Source organism: Myxine glutinosa, chromosome 4 (genome assembly GCF_964187855.1).
Source record: "Myxine glutinosa chromosome 4, kmMyxGlut1.1, whole genome shotgun sequence".
Taxonomy (NCBI): Eukaryota; Metazoa; Chordata; class Myxini; order Myxiniformes; family Myxinidae; genus Myxine; species Myxine glutinosa.
This window is the reverse complement of record NC_136264.1, coordinates 198,238,388-198,259,395: the sequence shown is the minus strand read 5'-3', so window position 1 is coordinate 198,259,395 and position 21,008 is coordinate 198,238,388. Positions and strand designations below refer to the sequence as shown.

Genomic DNA, 21,008 nt, shown 5'->3' with positions numbered 1-21,008 from the left:
CCAGTCGGCGACTGGCTTTGGAGGCCAGATTTGAAATGTGGTTTTCCCAGGAAAGATCATGGCAGATAGTGAGACCCAAAAGCTTGAGTGACAGAACTTCTTGGAGAGGAAAATTCAGAAAGTGGATGGGAGGGTTGTCCAGTCGGTCTTTTCGGAGAGACATCGTAAGAGTGTGAGATTTGTCAGGATTGAAAGACATGTTCCACTTGTTTGCCCAGTCTGTGATTTTGTCCAGGTCTGCAGAGAGTGAAGAGGCTGCAGACTGCCGATCTGAGGGATGAGGAATGGAGCGACAGAGAGTAGAGTCGTCAGCAAAGAGATAGAGAGGATTTTCAAGAGAGTCAGAGAGATCATTGACGAAGACTAGAAAAAGCACAGGGCCCAGAACACTGCCTTGGGGAACTCCAGCCTGAACAGGAAGAGGAGATGAGAGAAACCCATTCAGGGCCACACATTGACTACGACTAGAGAGGAAGTCCACCAGCCATGCGTGGAGATTTCCATGGATAACAAAGGAGGAGGGTTTGGTGAGCAGAGCGGGGTGCCAGACCGTATCGAAGGCACGTGAAATGTCAAAGGAGACAGCTCTAATTTCCTGTTTGGCGTTGAGGACCTCCATCCATTGTTGAGAAAGCAGAAGCAGCATGTCCAGAGTAGAGTGACCAGGTCTGAAACCAAATTGATGGTCAGAGATCAAGCCATTGGAGAAGAGGAAAGATTTCATATCTGAAGCAATGATGGATTCCATGACTTTGCTGATAATTGGGAGAAGGCTGATTGGTCTGGAGTTGCTAGGATCTGTTTTTGCACCTTTTTTGTGCAAAGCGGTGATGTTGGCCGATTTCCAAGCAGATGGCAGATGACCTTGAGCAAAAGAGAGGGTGAAGAGAACAGAGAGAGGGAGTGAAAGAGCGGAAGAACATGATTTTAGGACCCGTGGGCTGATGCCGTCAGGACCAGTTGCAGAATCAGAGTCGAGGGTTGACAGAAACTTTTCCACCTTGTCAGGAGGAAAGGACACAGAGTCCAGGAGCAGCTGGGTACGACTGGGTATGGTGGGTATGGTGGGTACAGAGAGGGATGGGTTTGGGACACAAGATTTAGAGGCAAACACAGAGTTGAGGCATTCAGCTTTTTCACGTGCAGAGTCAGCCGTGTAGCCGTTTGAGGTGAGGGAGGGGATGGAGGGGGAACAAACACCAGAAACAGATTTGACCAGACACCACCAAGATTCGGAAGAGGGAGACAGATAAGAGAGTTCGGTCTTGAGAACGGAGAGATATTGTTTCCTGGCTCTCCTGAGGGTGGACACACACTTGTTTCGGGCTTTGTGAAAGGAAATGAGATTTCCTTCCGTGGGATTTGCTTTCCAGGAGACGAAAGCAAGTTGTTTCTGGGCAACAGCCTCACCACAATATTCCGTGTACCATGGACGGGAGGAAGGGTATGACAACTGAAGACGAGATGGGATAAATCTGTGCATGAGAGAGAGCAATTTACTTTGAAAGAATTCCCAGGATGAGTTGATGTCAGAGGCGGTCGAGATGGGAGACCAGTCCAGATGATTGATGGCTGCTTGAAGACCGTGCCAGTTGGCCTGAGTGAAATGCCAAACTCGTTGACGCTGAGGAGGCTCTCTGAGAATGGTCAGAGAGATGTCCACTTTAACAAGCATATGATCAGATGAGCCGATTGGAGCAGAAGAAGAGCAGCAGACATTTTCAGGGAAGTTAGTCATAACCAAGTCCAGAAGAGAAGATGCTCCGTTGACTGAGATCCGGGTCGGGAAATTGACAGATTGTATCAGTCCCAGTGAGTCACAGAAGTCCTTCGCTGAAGAGCCATGGCTGGTGAGAGAGGTACACACACCCAGCCAACTGGCATGGTGACAATTGAAATCACCACATATGAGGAAGAGAGAGTTGGGATGGGTAGATAGAAGTTGGTCCATATTATCAGACAGCGAGATGTAGATGGAGTCATCACTGTTTGGTGGACGGTACAACACACATATGAACAAAAGGTGGGAGTGAAGGGGAAGCCGTAGCCAAAGGTATTCCTGGGGGTGAGGTGGAGAGAGGGCAGTGGAGGGCGAGTGAGGAAGAGAGTGGTTTTATAAAGATAGCAACCCCACCTCCAGGACGAGGCTCAGGTCTATCATACCGGAGGAGGGAGTAACCTGGGAGAGATACCAAGGCATCAGAGACATCATGAAGGAGGAAAGTTTCTGTTAAGCAGATCACATCTGGTTTGTCAGAAGCAACCTGTATGGAGAGATCAGTCAAGGTTGAGCGAAGGCCCCGGATGTTTGAGGTCCATACCGTTAATGAAGAGGAAGGGGGAGCATCGGATACAGAATAGGGGGCGGGAGGGGTAGGGTAAGATGTGGAAGAGGAGGAAGAGGTAGGGAGAGCTGTTGAAGGTGTGTCAGAGATTTCAGAGATTTCAGAATAGCTTGGAGAAAGGGAAGAATGGGGCGGACAAAAGGTTTGATGGAGATTGTGCGAGGCACAGTGAGGTGTTATTTGAGGAGGGGAAGAGTGAGGCCGAAGGTTGGGGGAGATGAAGGTGAAAGTTGGAAGGGGGAAGAAGCAGGGAGGACGCTTTGAGGAGGAGGGGTGAGAGGGGAGTCTCGGAGGGGAGTTGCGAGGGAGAGTCTCGGAAGGGAGGGGTGTGGGGGGAGTTTAGGAGGGAGGGGAGGGAAGGGGCAAGGGGGGAGATTTGAAAGGGATGGGTGATGGGGAAGATTTGGAGGGGAGGGGCAAGGGGGTAGATTTGGAGGGGAGGGGTGATGGGGAAGTTTTGGAGGGGAGGGGTGATGGGGAAGTTTTGGAGGGAAGGGGTGATGGGGAAGATTTGGAGGGGAGGGGCAAGGGGGAAGTATTGGAAGGGATGGGTGATGGGGAAGATTTGGAGGGGAGGGGCAGGGGGGAATATTTGAAAGAGATGGGTGATGGGGAAGATTTCAAGGGGAGGGGTAAGGGGGTAGATTTGGAGGGGAGGGGTGATGGGGAAGTTTTGGAGGGAAGGGGGGATGGGGAAGATTTGGAGGGGAGGGGTGAGATTGGATTTTGAAAAGTGTACGATTCATGGGAAACGAACATTTTTTGCAAAATGAGTTTGAGACCTTCGAGTCAAAAATACGTTTGAGAACGCTGAAGGAGGGGTGGAGGGCTGGAGAGTTTCGGGAATGTATAAAAGAGGAACTGTAAGAGATGGTATTATTTTATTTTTTTGGAATGAATAGATTTGGTGAGCAAGACAAAAGCATCCTTTTATGGGAGAAGAAGAAAAAGGTGTGATAATATATGACAGAATACAGTTCTTCAGGGGAGAGATTAAACATTTCTATCCACGTGATCGCGTGATCACGAACAACGTGAACGAAGAACGAACGAACAAATTCGTTCCGTGAGTTTATATTGGAGGATGCCCCTGAGTTTATATTGGAGGATGCCCCGAAGTTTATATTGGAGGATGTGCCTGAGTTTATATTGGAGGATGTGCCTGAGTTTATATTGGAGGATGTGCCTGTGTTTATATTGGAGGATGCCCGTGCGTTTATATTGGAGGATGCCCGTGAGTTTACATTGGAGGATGTGCCCGAGTTTATATTGGAGGATGCGCCCGAGTTTGTATTGGAGGATGCCCCTGAGTTTGTATTGGAGGATGCCCCTGAGTTTGTATTGGAGGATGTGCCCGAGTTTGTATAGGAGGATGCCCCTGAGCTTGTATTGGAGGATGCCCCTGAGTTTGTATTGGAGGATGTGCCCGAGTTTGTATAGGAGGATGCCCCTGAGCTTGTTTTGGAGGATGCCCCTGAGTTTGTATTGGAGGATGCCCCTGAGTTTATTTTGGAGGATGCACCTGAGTTATACATTTGTAGACATATATACATTTATATAGGGTGGTCCAGAACCCTGAGCACATATACAACAAACAACTATGTATGTGCATATACATAATTATATATATATATACATATTGTTGGGGATTCGGCGGTCGGCTCTCCCCTTATCAAGGGGGGGTTAATCCCCTTGTCCTTTTAATCTGGCCGTCCCGAGTCCTGGAAGCTACAACGCTCCTCCCGGTCGGTCCTGGGTAGGGTGATTGGTCAATTTGGGTCCCAAATACCTAATTACCAACACCAACCGCGAGCAGAGAAGTAACTCCCGCACGAACCACAGATAAGATGGAAAGTGCCGAGCGGTTAGCGATCCGCGATCCGAGCTATTAACAATAAGACTAAACCCGATTCTGAGCGGTTCTTAATCGTGCCACAGGTACTCAATTGGGAAAAGACGAATGCGATCGGATTAGAGAGGAAACCAGAAGGTAGGAAGAACAAATATTGGTTTATTACAAATATACAAGAAAAGAGGAAACAAAAGGATGTACAAGAAAGGAAGAGGAAGAAGCAGGACACAGGGCAGGCTTAACTACGCAGTCTTAACTTAACACCCCAGGACAAACATACACACTCACATGGGATTGTAGTGGGTAGGGTGGAAGGTCCAGGTAGATGATCCAGGCTCCAGTCGACCCCCGTCCAGGCTCCGGTTCCGCGGGCGAAACCCGGCAGGCAGCTCTGCGTATCGTTGGGGCGTGACCGGACCTTACATATGGCGGGGGGGAAGGCTCGTGTCCTTTAGCGCATTGTAATACTGGAATGGCTGCGCCAAACGAGCCCTCTCCCAAAGGTCCTCACAATGCGCGTGCCTCCAGGTCCTTCGCAAATGTGCGCTCCTGGATCAGTCCTTTCAATAAGCGCATATACCCACAAGTCCGTTATCAGCCCTCTCTCCCAACGAGTCCATTGCACGCAGGTCTTTCAAAAGGAGTCCATTTACAATGAGCGCCGCTGAATAGGTTCTTTACCATGCGTGCTCTCCCACAAGACCGTAAAAGGGCTTTGCGCTCGCGCTTATATATCGTACTTCAAGATCACTCCGCGCGCTTAAAAACCACACCCGCCATCGAGCTCACCTCAGCCCTGGTTGGCTGGTAAGGGCTTACCGGCTCCGCCTTTGATGGCTAGTTGACGTGGCCACACCTTGTTCCTGGCGCTCCGCCCCCTTCTTCCTCGAGCTGACCGCGTGGTCAATGGCGGCTTGAACGAGCGCTGACCAAGGCGCGTAACAGAATTGGAGAGAGGTCGCAAAATGGACGAAAGGGGCCTACTCCTTATTTGATTGATGCAACGCAGATTCAACTATTGAGAACACGGTCTTAACTAAAACACATAATAAGGAAATAACTGGAATTTCTAAGGTGGCCTACGTGTTGCTGTGGCCTAACTAAGGGTGCAACCTTTAACCTTAAATGTCATATTTACAAGTGATTATTATTTACAAAAGTGTGGGTTCTAAAACCGCAACACTGCACCCTCCCTTTTTCCAGTCTCGTCCCGAGCCGAAACACAAGGCTATCTTTTAACTTAATGTGACACTTAGGTGTGGTTACCCTCTACTTTTAACCTCACCCTGAGTGCGACAGTTTTAACACTAAATATGTCCCGCCTGCTGTGTTGCATCCTATCTAACCGACTCACACCCACAATTAACCGAATTGCGGAATGGTCCTGAAACTAAACATTTAGCCGGTGGGGAGCATTATTTACAAAAACACGACTATTTTGATTATTTACAACTACACCCAGGACCTGTCTTTTGTGGGGAAAAAAGATATTTTTGGTAAGAGGAAAAATACCACTGCCATGCACTGCACCGATACACCATACCATATGTACCAATATGCACCAATAAAGAAAAATGCACCAAAAGCACCATAAAAGCACCATCAACAAAATGCACAAAACAAACATTTTAAAAATAAGCAATGATGTCTTCTGCTTCTCGGCTCTGCTGGGCCACTGTTTCTGGTTGTCTTCATCTTCTTCTTGATGTTGTTATTTATTAAAAGGGCACACACCGCGTCCGCTTTTTTATTACTCATGGCCAGCAGGGCCAACTCAAGTGGTTCACCTGCATGGCATGGATGCCACTTAAAAAACAGTGGTCCGCATCCAGATACAGCTGGCAACCATGGTCGGTCCCAGCAGAGACGCCAGGCCACAGAACGTGTGGTCCATAAGGTGGTGCTAGGCCACAGAACGTGTGGTCCATATGTGGTGCTAGGCCACAGAACGTGTGGTCCATATGGTGCGTCAGTGCAGGCTGGAGGCAGCAACGGTGCGGGCGCACAACTGCGGTACCTGCACACTTCCCTCGGGCACAAAAGAACAAGGCCCATGAGTGGGGAAGGAAGGACAAGCAGATCAGCGGGCAGGGGCGCAAGGGTACACATCAAAACCAGGTAATGCAGACATGAAGGGCGCGGGAGAGCAAGCTGAGAAAGCTCGTCCCTAACCGTTCGTCACCCCCCATGTCATCTACTCTACCCTTGCCCCTAACCCGTATTTGCACACTTTACAAATCCGTCTCTACGTCTTGTCTTTCCCATCTCCTCTAAACCAAATTAATCATCAATCCCTCCTTAGGAGGAAGAGATGGAATACAAACAATGTCCCACCCACGTCAAGATGTGTCTTTCATTCCAAATCGTTCACAAAACCAGGTGTGGAGTTCTGTCACCTTGGTGAGTGGGATGCGGATGGTGCGAAGAGATTTCCCCCTATCTATCCTCTAAATGACATTAACCATTTTAACTCTACCCGGGGTCTTACCCTGCCAATCCATTGGCCATCATTAAACTATGTGGTTCTAAAAACCAATTCCCATTGAACATACTGTGGCGCTCACCAATTTGGGGTCTCACTCCCCCGATTCTTCTATACTGTGCCCTCGCACAATTTCAGGACTGGGTCGTGTGGCTCACCAGCAGGTCCGCTCACCTGCACACCTCCGCCACTGCAGTTACCACCCGAGCTTACCTAGCTACTTCCTATCCTAACCTGGGGAAGGCCCCCTGGCTCCCTTACCCCACTAATGCCCCCTCTGGCATCGGGCTACCCGGGTCCTCTCCTTGAGATCCTCGGGCCCCATTGAACTCTACTTGGCTCCCAGAGCCTACCTGCGGCCTCACCTGGCCGACAGACTACCAGTGGCGGAGTGCCCATTTAACCATACTCACTAACAGGCCACACGCCCAGCCATTCCATACACTCATGCACCCAACAAAACACTTCTTCCTACTACCCGCACCACAGATGTCAATCTCCAACCACAATTTACCTACTCCCTCTACCTACTTTTAAACTACCCTCCCCGGGTACTCGTGAAGGGGTCCATCCTTCCCCCATCCACTCCTTTGCACCATACACTCCACTCCACGTATTCCACACTCCCACTCCACACCATTCATTCCACACACCTGTACTTCACTTGCATATCATGCAAGTCAATCACTCAACACACACACACATCTTTCTCGAGCATTGCCTCATTTCAATAAGCTCACAGGGAATCTCATTCCAATTCCTCATTTCCTCATCAGCACTACAAGGAATCTCATTCATTTTTTCATTTAAACCAGTGGTTCTCAAACTTTTTTGGACTACCGCCCCCTTCTGCCCTCTTGGACCGGCCAAATTCCCCCCTTGTCCTATCGTTTGTGGTCAGACACCTAGAATTTATGTAGATAGGAAGCAAAAATAACAGAAGCCAAATATTTTCTGAATAATATTTTACTTTCCTTTTTATTTTATTTTGCACGACCTACAATGTTTCAGCAGAACAGGTCCAGGTGAGGCAAACTGGGACTCTGTTACCACAGGCCCAAATACCGTTAGTGTGAAGGGTGGGCCTGCTGACTCGCTGCGAGATTACGAACGTCTGGCTCCATCTCAGTGAGGTAGAGATGCAGATCGCCCCTCTTGGTAATGTCAAGGCGGTTTCGATACTTGGTCAGCAGCACCATCACGGCGCTGAACCCTCTTTCAACGAGGTATGATGTGGGGAACGCCATCAGCAGCAGTTCTGCCTCAGTCCACATTGCGGGGTATTCGCCCCGCTCCAGAATCCAGAATTTGCCGTATTCATGCTGCGAGAATCTTGCCTTCACCTCGTCATCATTGTGGAGGTTGATAATTTCGTCCTGTAATTCGTGCTTCACATCTTGAATGTCACATTTGAATGGGTTGATCACCCATGCTGGCACCGACAGTTCTAGCATGTTTCTGAAACGCTGCTCCATATCTCCACGAATCTTCTCAAGGTGATTGCAATAAACGAGCAGCTCTTCATCAGAAACAGCAGTTTCCTTTGCCAACCGGGAAAGTGGTACATATCTCTGCGGCCGAGGGTTTCCCTGTGCAGAGTCGCCTTGGTTACGAACACGCCGATCACTTTCTTTGCTTTAATCAGCGTCATATGGTCACCCTGGAGTTGTTTGTTGACATCATTCAGTATACTGAATATGTCCATGAGGTAAGCCACATCATCATACTCAATCACATTCACGTTCTCCGATAGCTCCGTATCAATTTCCGACATAAACTCGACCACTGTTGAGAAGAGGGCATGGAAACGGGTCAAACAAGCGCCTTTGGACAACCATTGAACTTCGGTATGCAACAGGAGCCGCTCGAATGCCTCATCGTTCTCCTGGCAAAGCTGACGAAACAGCCGATCATGCAGAGATGACACCTTGATTTTATTCACTGCTTTGATTACTGTTTGGAGTGATGTATGAAGTCTGGTGCTGAGAGCTTTTGCTACAAGATGCTGGCGGTGCACGACACAGTGAATGGCGAACACGGACGGTACCTTCTTCTTCAGAAGCGCAATAAAACCACGCTGGCGACCAACCATCGCTGGTGCCCCGTCCATCGCGCAAGCGAGAATGTTCTCCGTCGGTATGTTCTTATCAGTAAAGTACTTCTCCAACGTTTGGAAGATGGAAGAACCCTTCGTATCGGCCTGGAGAGAGCGGGCAAACAACATTTCTTCCACCATTTCCTGATCACGGATGAAGCGAACGTAGCAGAGTAACAGAGCTTCACTGTCACGCAAAGTGGACTCATCCAGCTGGATGGCGAAGTGTGTGCTTCTCAGCTCACGACACAGCTTATCTTCTACATCCGATGACATTTCATCAATCCGCCTGGCCACGGAATCATTGCTGAGCGCAATCGACGAGAGAACTGGATTCGGATCCTGGCCCATAACGGTTTTTATCACTTCCCCAACAGCTGGTTTGATCAACTGTTCGCCGATTGAATACGGTTTTCCAGATCTGGCGATGAGCAATGACAGCTTATACGACGCTTCCAGTCCTTTATCCACGAGCTTTTGGCTGGCTTTGAACATCGTCGTTACCGTGGACCGCTTCTCAAATTTCTCTTTCGGCGATTGGAAATAGCTGACCTCTGCACGAGCCTTATCACTGTGCTTTTTACCCAGGTGCTCGCTCAGTCGAGATGGTTTCATTGCTTCATTGGACAGCATGATACCACACAACAAACACATCGGTAACTGTTTTTTCGTCGGAGATGGAATGAATCCATACTTTATGTTTTCAACGGAATACTGACGACACTTTTTCTTTGAGGCCGACATCTTGAGGCCGACCGGACGTGAAGCTTTTTTGAATAACGAAATCAACACGCCAAAATGTTGAAATACTAACACCAGCGCTAACACTGACTGTTCATACCTTGCCCAATGTCTGTGCTGGCAAGGCCAGGTTGTAAAGTTGAACCAGGCACGTTGAATAGTCCAGCACGAATAGAATATTATATCCCGCATAAAAAGATTCTTGCAAGCCGATTGGTTGAAATGGCACCACGTGACAAAAATTAATGTTGTACGCGGCCAATAGTATTTCGCTGGTGTCATACACTATCATGTTTGTTGCGTGAGCATGTATGGACAAGAAAATACCTACACGACATCAGCGAATATGTGATCATAAAAAACATGCGAAGGGGGAAAGAATGTGGTCGTTGATTGGATGGCCAATTTGCCGAATGGCGCCAGGTAACCTGTTCAGACTGCAGGAAGCCCAATGAGCGCTCCAAATCGCCGCTGCTCCTCTAAATCGCCAGTGCGCCCCAAATCATTGCCAGCGCCCCCCTACTGCCCGTGGACTCTCGAGCGCCCCCCTGAAAGTTCCCAGCGCCCACTGGGGGGTGGTAGGGACCACTTTGAGAACCTATAATTTAAACTATACCACAAACACACTGCATCATCTGGCTATCTATTTCCCCTCTAAAACTCGTGCTCTAAAACTCGCTACAGCGCGGCTCCGACCATACAGGGCAGAGCCCGGCCCGAATCGTGCACGGCGCTCCGTGCAGGAGCGACGCGGCAACGATCCCGGCCGGCCCCCGCAGCACACAAGGCGCACCACGCCCAGAGAGCTCGCGTCGGCTATAAGTCGGCCTAAACGCTGCCCCGGTTAACGTCGATGCTCGCCTCGCATGCACTCGTTCCTTTTCTTATTCACACATCCCGGCGCTCCAATGCCTCTCATACACTCCACGCATTCGATCACCGCACACTCTCGTGCACACCACCCAGGCACACTCATTTCGCTCACAGACTTCATTACCGACTTGACCACCGCACACCTCCTCGCACACCTTGGCGCACACTCCTCGGTTACATCCTCTGTAACACTCCCCACGGGTGTGCACTCTCTCGGTACACACCCACTCAGCGCACAACTACCCACGGGTGTGCACTCTTTTGCACACCCAATCACGCGCTCCACAACCAACTCAGGTGTGCATCCTCGCACACGCTCCTCGTCCATCTCACTCTCCGTGTCACCCTCACCCTCACACATACACTCCGATGTGCATCCATTCTCACTCTCTGACTCTGTCATGCATCCTTCCTCGCACTCTGTAATACACTCGCGCTCTGGCGCCATTCGCACACGCGCGCCATTTCTACTCACACAGCGCACCACGGACCTCCTAGGAGCGCCCGGGTGACGTCTGGATCCCAAGCGCGCGAAGAACCCTCTCGCGCCAAATCTTTTCGCGCCAGATTTTACCCTTCTCACCTTGGCGCTTCCTCCTCTTCGCTCCACCACCTGCAAACTTTCCATCTGGTTATGCAGCACGACATCACGATGTGAATTCAGACTTTGAGTACATTCCATCTCAATCTCCGATTCCATTCCTATCTCTGCCGTCTCTCCAATCCCAATTTCAACTATAACCATTCCATTCTGAATTAATTCTTTTCCTCCGACAACCGCCGGCGCATATGAATTTGCCTTGTCCAATTCGGCGGCCGTCGGGTTTTTCACACCCCGAGTCGCGATTTATATTCCCGTCCAGTTACCTGCGCCTCGCTCTGGCTCGCTTCCCCTGTGCTCCTCAAGTCGCGCTACCTCGTCGTGCAGAAATGGGACCCTTCCGCTCGACCCGCGGTCTATGTCTTTCTCTATTCTTTTCACCGTGGCGTTTATTTGCTCCTGAAATCCATCCGGGTTGTACCTTGCTTCGTGCCTCACTTTTTCCATGTCGATCCCCTGGGTAGCCATCATTGCATCAAATCCCGTACTGTCACCCCTCATAGATGCACTGAAATGCACCATCAAAAGGCCCCAGTCCATTGGCACTGCGGGCCCGGCTATCGCCGTCACGTACGGGAGGCCGCCATTTTCTTTGCCAGCTACCTCCACTGCTGTACCCTTTCCAACCTCCATTACCAACTGTCCCTCTTGGCCCTGGGTTATCAATTTTTCCTTATTCATTACTCCCACCGGCATCCGACCACCTTGGTTATCCATGGCACGATTCAATTTGGATGTTGTAAAAATTTCGGCCGCTCGAAATTTTGACCAAATTTTTGTCCAAAAATATAAAAATTTGGTTCGGGTCCAAATCCCACTCCCAGACACCAATTGTTGCGGATTCGGGGGGTCGGCTCTCCCCTTATCAAGGGGGGGTTAATCCCCTTGTCCTTTTAAGCTGGCCGTCCCGAGTCCTGGAAGCTACAACGCTCCTCCCGGTCGGTCCTGGGTAGGGTGATTGGTCAATTTGGGTCCCAAATACATAATTACCAACACCGACCGCGAGCAGGGAAATAACTCCCGCTCGAACCACGGATAAGATGGAAAGTGCCGAGCGGTTAGCGATCCGCGATCCGAGCTATTAACAATAAGACTAAACCCGATTCTGAGCGGTTCTTAATCGTGCCACAGGTACTCAATTGGGAAAAGACGAATGCGATCGGATTAGAGAGGAAACCAGAAGGTAGGAAGAACAAATATTGGTTTATTACAAATATACAAGAAAAGAGGAAACAAAAGGATGTACAAGAAAGGAAGAGGAAGAAGCAGGACACAGGGCAGGCTTAACTACACAGTCTTAACTTAACACCCCAGGACAAACATACACACACACGGGATTGTAGTGGGTATGGTGGAAGGTCCAGGTAGATGATCCAGGCTCCAGTCGACCCCCGTCCAGGCTCCGGTTCCGCGGGCGAAACCCGGCAGGCAGCTCTGCATATCGTTGGCGCGCGACCTGACCTTAAATATGGCGGGGGGGGGGGGGGGGGGAAGGCTCGTGTCCTTTAGCGCACGTAATACTGGAATTTTATTGACACAGGTCTATAGAATAGAAATTCAGACTTAAAGCATAAGCTGAGAATTTCGCCCCATGGCGGGCTTTAAACTTGGCAGAATGAACTTTCGAGGCTCTGTACTTTGAAGGAAAAGAATAGGAAAAACAAAAAGCAGACATGCCGACTTTTCATGACTTTGGCATTTGATTTTCTTTGGTGGTTAATGCACTGACTGACTTAATGACAGGGTTGCTTAACATTCCAAAGTTTGAAGCTTGCATAATACATCATAACACGCTGTCTGATTGTGCAATAACAAAGTACAATTAAAACTGCGAGCAGTGATTATCTGGGGACCAAGACGTCCCACCCAAATTGGACAAATGTGCGCCAGTCATTGACAACGGCAGCCCGGATCCGATTGTTTAAAGTTTCAACTCAATCGAATGTTTCAACTTAACTCAAAATTAAGGCAGAGATGCATTTTAAAGGTTTTCATGAAATCCAATATGGCCGCCATGTCACTTGACTTATTACGTAATATTTAGGATATGCATCTAATCACATGGCGTACTATAAGTGTTCAAAGTTTCAACTCAACCGATCGAAAAATGAAGGCGGAGATGCATTTTAAAGATTTTCAAGAAATCCAATATGGCCGCCGTGTCACGTGACCTATGCCGTCATACTTAGCATATGCATCAAGTGAAGTGGTATACCATATATAGTCAAGGTTTCAAGCTCCTATGATGGACGGTTTGACCTGTAGGTCACCAACAAATTTCATGGAATCAGAATAATAATAATAATAATCTGAACAATTTCAAAAGGGTACCAATGGTCACCTAATTATGGGATAATTGTTTCTCGATATTCACTGAAATCATTAGAGGTTCCAAGGATTTTGTTGTGGTTGGAAAAACATACAGAAGGCTGGTAGTGCCCGGATATTTAGCGACAGCCAGAAAACAGACCTGCAATCTTGAGCAAAAGAGCCCGACTCAGGTTCGCCGTATCGTGAATCACGCAAGATTTCTAGAAATGGGCACCAAATGGGCACAGGAGTCGAACTTCCATGATACTTTCTGCCATTGCATTATTCCGTGTCGGATGAACGTTTGTAAAGTACATCTGAAACACTGAAATTATAAATTACTCCTTTTTCCAAGAACAATATTTGTGATATTCCCACTCGAGTGATTTTTTATATTTTTGGAGAAAGAATGCCATAAATGTCCAGCCGAAGGTTAGGAAATTATTTAATCTTTATTATTTATCAAAATTTATTATATTTAATAAAAAGTAATTTAATAATAATTTAATAAATAATAATAATAATGAATTAATAATAATTTAATAATAATTTAATTTAATAAAAATATTTATCAAAATTTATTATTTATCAAAATTGATTATATTTCATTTAATAAAATTTTTTTTATAATAATTTAATAAATAATAATAATAATAATAATAAATTAATAATAATTTAATTTAATAAAAATATTTATCAAAATTTATTATTTATCAAAATTCATTATATTTAATTTAATAAAAAAGAATTTAATAAATAATAACAATAATAATAAATTAATAATAATATAATTTAATAAAAATATTTATCTAAATTCATTATATTTAATAAAAAAGAATTTAATATATAATAATAATAACAATAATAATTAAATTTAATAAAAATATTTATCAAAATTTATTATTTATCAAAATTCATATTTCATTTAATAAAAAATAATTTAATAAATAATAATAATAATAAATTAATAATAATTTAATTTAATAAAAATATTTATCAAAATTTCTTATTTATCAAAATTCATATTTCATTTCATAAAAAATAATTTAATAAATAATAATAATAATAAATTAATAATAATTTAATCTAATAAAAATATTTATCAAAAGTTATTATTTATCAAAATTCATTATATTTAATTTAATAAAAAAGAATTTAATAAATAATAATAATAATAAATTAATAATAATTTAATTTAATAAAAATATTTATCAAAATTTATTATTTATCAAAATTCATATTTCATTTAATAAAAAATAATTTAATAAATAATAATAATAATAAATTAATAATAATTTAATTTAATAAAAATATTTATCAAAATTTATTATTTAGCAAAATTATTTCAATCTGTTGTGTTGGTTGTATTAATCATAGGTACGTCCCTTGTGCCTGGTCACGCACCTTGAGCCACGTGAGTATAGAATGAATAACAAGTCTTGCTGGTGAAGGTTAGTGTCGATCTATGTCGTGGACATGTAGAACGATGGATAACATCGACAGGACGTTGATTGAGGTATGTTAACCACTGTGGGAACTTGGGACTTTCACAATCGATAAAGGGTTATCCTCCGAAACGTCAGATTCTCCTTGCTTCCCATGGCGGTAAGCATACCTGGTCCAACATCCTATTGATTTCATACATTGTTCAATGAGCACAGGTCTAACAAATCTTTAATTTAATAAAAATATTTATCAAAATTTATTATTTATCAAAATTCATATTTCATTTAATAAAAAATAATTTAATAAATAATAATAATAAATTAATAATGATTTAATTTAATAAAAATATTTATCAAAATTCATTATATTTAATTTAATAAAAAATAATTTAATAAATAATAATAATAATAACTTAATAATAATTTAATTTAATAAAAATATTTATCAAAATGTATTATTGCATCATATAAAGTCAAACTTCACTGAGAAAAATGAGGCGGGAACTCTTCAAGCTCCGACCTTTTGTCTTTGCCATTTTTCAGTGGCCTGGTTTCTTGGCACAAAACAAGATGCAGACAGCCATTTTTTTTTATCTCATCAAGATTAACGATTAAGACAACGTCATCAAACAAGGGCACACACAACCGAGCAGGTAATACCGTCAAATCAATCTACCTCGAAGGAAGCACACGCGTAGAGTAACAAGCTCAGCAGAAGGAGAAGAATCACCCTCCTGCCATTGGGAGACATCATTATTGGACATCGTTCAGGTATGAGACCAGCAATATCAGGTGTGTGTTGCTGGGAATGACATCTTGTATCGTTTTAGTCATTTCATGCAGTCATAGTTTCATTCACTTCATTAACTTTGGAATTCGCTCAAGTGAATTAAATTCATCCCAGATCCACTTTTTTGAAATACCGACTTCTTTCCTGGAAGTCCTAGCAGTGTCCATGTGATTTATACACTTCCCATGCCTACTCCCTCCAAGCCCCCTCCCTCCCACAGATCTCCCTGTTCTCTGCTGTTGTACTTGTGTGCTTCCCTCTCTCTCCCCATCTTGTCTCCCGCTCCCTTTATTCTATCTTTTGTGTGTCCGTTATATCTTTTTTTGTGATTAATGTTAGCTCTTACATGAGCCTTGATCTTGTATACAAAAAAAAGAAAAAAAAGTGCAATACTGTATTAGTGGGGCGGCTTAGCCCAAATATTCAAAAGAATTGTGCATTTTGTGATACAAGCACCAAATTTGGCACAAATGTACATTAATATGTTGCGAACATTTTCAGATATTGGGCCACTTGAAATTCCGTAATTTTTTTTTTCAAATTTTTTCAAATTTCGTAATTTCAAATTTTTCGGGTGACACCGTCACAATTTCGGTCTTCGAGGCCGGTCGATAGGCAAAGTGTGACCGGAAGGGACGAGGTTCTCCTGACCACGTGGCCCTCGATCTGGGAAGCGAGAGGCGTTCCATTAGTGGACGCGCCCCTCACGCCCGACTTTTGGGCGGCCCCGGCAGGCCGTTTGTTTTGACGTTCCGTGACGGGCCCCGCACCCCCACCTCCGGGCCGACCGGAAGCTTGTGCTGAGTACATCATACCTGAACAACTCAGTGAGGCAGAACACAGCAGTGCACACCAGGGTGACCCCTTCAGTGCATAAACCAATTAACCTGTCCACTGCAGGGCATATAGAAATGAAGTTATTTTCTGCATATAATAATAATATAAGTTCAGTTCTATATAACAATTTCTGTTATCACCACTACCACTACAACTACCACTACTACAAGCTTTGTCTGGAATTTTGTGGACTAACAGACAAACAGACATACAGACAAGCTGGGATCAAAACATTACCTCCTTCCACCATTGAGTGTAGAGGTAAACATCATGGAAATTATATCATGCCCTAGATTTAATTCATGCTTACCCATGTATTTGCTTCACTGGTTCACAAGGTCTTTTGCATACATGTAATTCAGACTCTCGTCTTCATTGCTGACCACACAATGTTCGCAACATATTAATGTACATTTGTGCCAAATTTGGTGCTTGTATCACAAAATGCACAATTCTTTTGAATATTTGGGCTAAGCCGCCCCACTATATCGGCCGGCCTCGAAGACCGAAATTGTGACGGTGTCACCCGAAAAATTTGAAATTACGAAATTTGAAGAAAAAAAATTACGGAATTTCAAGTGGCCCAATATCTGAAAATGTTCGCAACATATTAATGTACATTTGTGCCAAATTTGGTGCTTGTATCACAAAATGCACAACAGGTTTGCTATGCTGCTACACTATTTGTCCACTTGAGTCGAATTTTTTTTATTACTATTAAATCCCAGATAATTCATGCTCCAATTCAAAGTTTCCACATTGACGTGAAAACCTCCTACATATTGCAAACCGATGCATTTCCGTTGCTGTAATCTGTTGGAAAATAAAGCGCCTTATGGGAGAACGTTGTTTAGGCCGAGATTAAATATCTAGAAAAAGCGGTTTCAAACACTTTGTAGTTCCAGATTATCCTGTAATCACTTCTTTCATTGCCAATTGAAAATCTCAACACGTCACGAATGCATAGCTATTGTTGGTGGTAATTATATTCCCCCTTATAGCCATTGTTACTGCTATTTGTATCAGTTATGTCATTGCATTTATGTTTCGACAATTATTGGATTAAAAGATTTTCCTTCGGCCTTGTTGTTTCGGAAGGCTCTGCCTTCTGTTTTGTTTTCTATATGTTCTATATGTTTTGACAAAAGTAAGTCAGAAGTACTTTTGAAGAAATCCAAGCAGGTTCTCGAGTTCTTTGAACAAAGCAAAAATCAAACTTGAAACTCCAGATGTTCAGCCTGTCATTCCAAACACTATTCTTTGAGCATTCAGTGTCAGCAATGTTAGTGCAAGGTACAAAAGGCGAAATTTAAGAGCATTTGCAGGGTTTACAGGTGTTGGCAAAAGCTTTGCACTTGACAGATGAGAATTTGACATAATCATGAAACCACAAACATAAACGCATAAAAGACATGCAAGAACATTATTTGTGCGAATACATGAAACATGTTTTGGTTCATTTAAGGAAAAAAAAAAATAAAAAAAAAATTAATTTTTATCTTCTTTTGCTCTCTTCCTTTTTTAATGGGCAAAGTCAAATGGTACAAAGATGATTTCCAACCCAAAGTAAAAGTACAATACATATAATCTTACATACTGTATACAAATATATACAGAATATATTATATATATATATATGTATATATGTATAGATACTATATACTCATTTACACATAAATACATCGCCTATAGAAAGTCTACACCCCCTTTCAAAATTTTCACCTTTTGTTGCCTTATAGCCTGGAATTAAATTACATTAAATCAGACTTTTTCCACCTTTATTTACACATCATAACCCACACCCACATCAATGAAAAACAAATTCGACAAATTTGAAAAAAATAAATAAATACAAAACAAGAATATCTTGGTTTGATGTGTCCACCCCCCCCCCCCCCCCCCCCCGAGTTAATAGTTGGTGGAGGCACCGTTGGCAACAATTATGACTGTGAGTTTGATGGAATAGGTCTCTACCAACTTTACACACCTTGATTGGGCAATATTGGCCCTTTCTTCTGGACAAAACTGTTCATGCTCAGTCAAGTTGAGTCGGGAGCGTTGATAGACAGAGATATTCAAGTCATGCAACAGAATTACGATTGGAATTAGGTCGGGGCTCTGACTGGGCCACTTAAGGACATTTATCGTTATGTCCCTTAGACACTCCAGTGTAGCTTTGTCTGCGTGCTTCGGATCGTTTGATGCTGAAAGGTGAACTTCGGTCCCAATTTCAGTTTTCTCGCAAAGGGCAGCAGATTTTCCTCTGGGATGTTTTTGTATTTTGCTCCATCCATTTTACCTTCTATCCAGACAAGTGCCGCAGTCCCTGCTGATGAGAAACATCCCCATAACATGATGCTGCCACTACCATGATTCACAGTAGGGATGGTGTTCTTTGGGTAATGTGCTGCGGAGTTTGATCCAAACGTAGCGTTTTGCAATTAGGCCACAAAGTTCCATCTTGGTTTCATCAGACCACAAAACTTTTTGCCACATGGTTTCAGAATCTCGAGTGTTTTTTTTCCTTACCTCAAACAGGGCTCAAGTCGGGGTTTTTTTTTACATGCGCCACCAAAGGTGGATGGAGGTTATGTTTTCACCCCTGTCTGTCAGTTTGTGAACAAGATACATCAAAAAGTTGTGGACGGATTCGGACGAAATTTGGCAGAGATGTAGCGTTTGTGACAAGAACGAAATGATTAGATTTTGATGAAGATCCGCATTCGGATCCGGTTAGTAGAATTTTTAAAGTGATTGTTCACCATTGGGAGTTACTTTTTATTGGGAGTTACTTACTTTTTCACGTGACTATATACATACATACATACATACATACATACATATATACACACGAAGAGTATGGTACACTAGAGAGAGAGATAAATCACCCAACACTTGAGAAATTAGACATCATGGCTAACCCGAACGGTGCTGCTGTCGTGCAGCATTTTACGCGTCTTCACCAAATCCCGATTGAATGTCGAGATCAGTGCTCGGAGAGCCAATCACAAGCACCGGACACTGTTTGTCGGAGTGAGGCAACGAAGTTCGGAGGATAATCTCCTGGCAAACATGGCTGCAGAAAACAAATCGGCCTACTGCAGTTACAGGTGATTTGTCACTATCCTCTGTCAAAGGAGAGTGCGCTTTGAGGGCCAACGACTTGTCGCTCCGTCCTCAGCAAAGGAATGCCGGTCGGTTACTTTCGCTGGCTGCGTCTACCTGTGGTGCCAGGCAACTGTCGGCAGGTGCAGCATCTGAGGTGAAGCCATCCATCCACTGGTGTTTCGACCTGGTAAACTCAGTACTTCCAAATAAAGTTGAATGAAAATTTCACAGAACTGCAAACAAGTTATAATATAATACAATATGTACATTTAAAAAGACACATATAACATATAGGCGATGAGCCAAAGGGGTTGGTCGGTACCATACAGATGGAGTAAGGCTCATTGTGATTTTTAGCAAGATATATGTCCCTAGATATGAAAAAAAGTGACAGCAGTGTATAACTCTCGGCCATCTCTGTGTTATCACCCGAAATATTATTATACGCCCGCTTCGCTTCGCCAAAAAATGTGATATTTGCTAAAATTGGAATAAATATGTTTTTAAGGACCACAGAGTGCCAATAATTTGCATACTGGATGCCAACTAATATAGTAATAGAAAATAGAACATTTGTGGGGGTTATTTATCAAAATATTGATATAATGACAAAAAATATGTTAAATTTAGTGAAAAAGTGGTCGAAATCGCTTCGAGTTCAGAATTCACATTGTACATTTTTGTCAATATTTCAAAAATGAAAACTCCCAGAGTAACATTTGACCCCTCAAAATCTTCGCATGGAACCACTGCATTGGAATATATCATTACTTTGTAATATGGTGGTTGTTTGGGGCACATATTTTGGCAAAGTTCAAAATATGTTCAACCATACCCCCTAATTTTGATATTTTGGAACGAAACATAGCTTTTGAACATTTTAGGTTTATTCATCTACTACTTTTGGTATCTCAGTGTAATTTTGGTCCGATCTCAACTCCACAGATTGGACTAGTTTTTCCCGAGTTGACGTTCCCTTGTATCTCTTGACATTTTCGCAGAAAATGCATGTGTAGTCATAGATGCGTGATTCTGATGAGGATCGTCATGCCGGTCGCTTAGCATTGGAACACCCAGCAACAGCTTCCTCTGTTGAGCTTGAATCTGTTTTACGTTTAAGGGCTTCCAGATCTCTCTTCATCGTGAAAATGCTTCTACATTTCCTATGGTAGAAGATCACTGGAATCTCCTTGTCTGTCACCGATTTAGCGATGTCAAGTATAGAGGAGTGATCTCTTACTTGAGCAGCATTTATTAGGGTTTTCCATGATTCAAAACTTTGTGGACTGGTAAGTTGTTCATTTGGATCAATACTCAGTGATTCCTTGTGAATGATACAATGTCTGCCAGTTGGCACTTCGGCCTCATCTCTGGTTTGTTCTTCCATTGCGATTGTACTAGCAATACTGGGCAAGCACTAACACCACCACCACCACATTACCTGGAATGACAAAAGGAAATAACAATTTAGTTGGGTAATACAGATGCAAATACAGTAATGTTTAACCCTTTAGCGCCTATAATATCAA

General features: G+C 43.9%; 1 protein-coding gene across 1 annotated transcript; it reads right to left on the bottom strand.

Moving 5' to 3' along the window:
• Positions 1-4,704: 4,704 nt before the first annotated feature.
• On the bottom strand, positions 4,705-9,242 carry LOC144891671 (protein FAM200C-like). Its single transcript, XM_078775348.1, has 2 exons — positions 8,372-9,242; positions 4,705-4,757 (listed from the first exon to the last, which is right to left on the bottom strand). Exons 1-2 carry the CDS (start codon positions 9,123-9,125, stop codon positions 4,705-4,707), a joined length of 807 nt encoding a protein of 268 aa, XP_078631474.1. The 5' UTR covers positions 9,126-9,242.
• Positions 9,243-21,008: the final 11,766 nt, after the last annotated feature.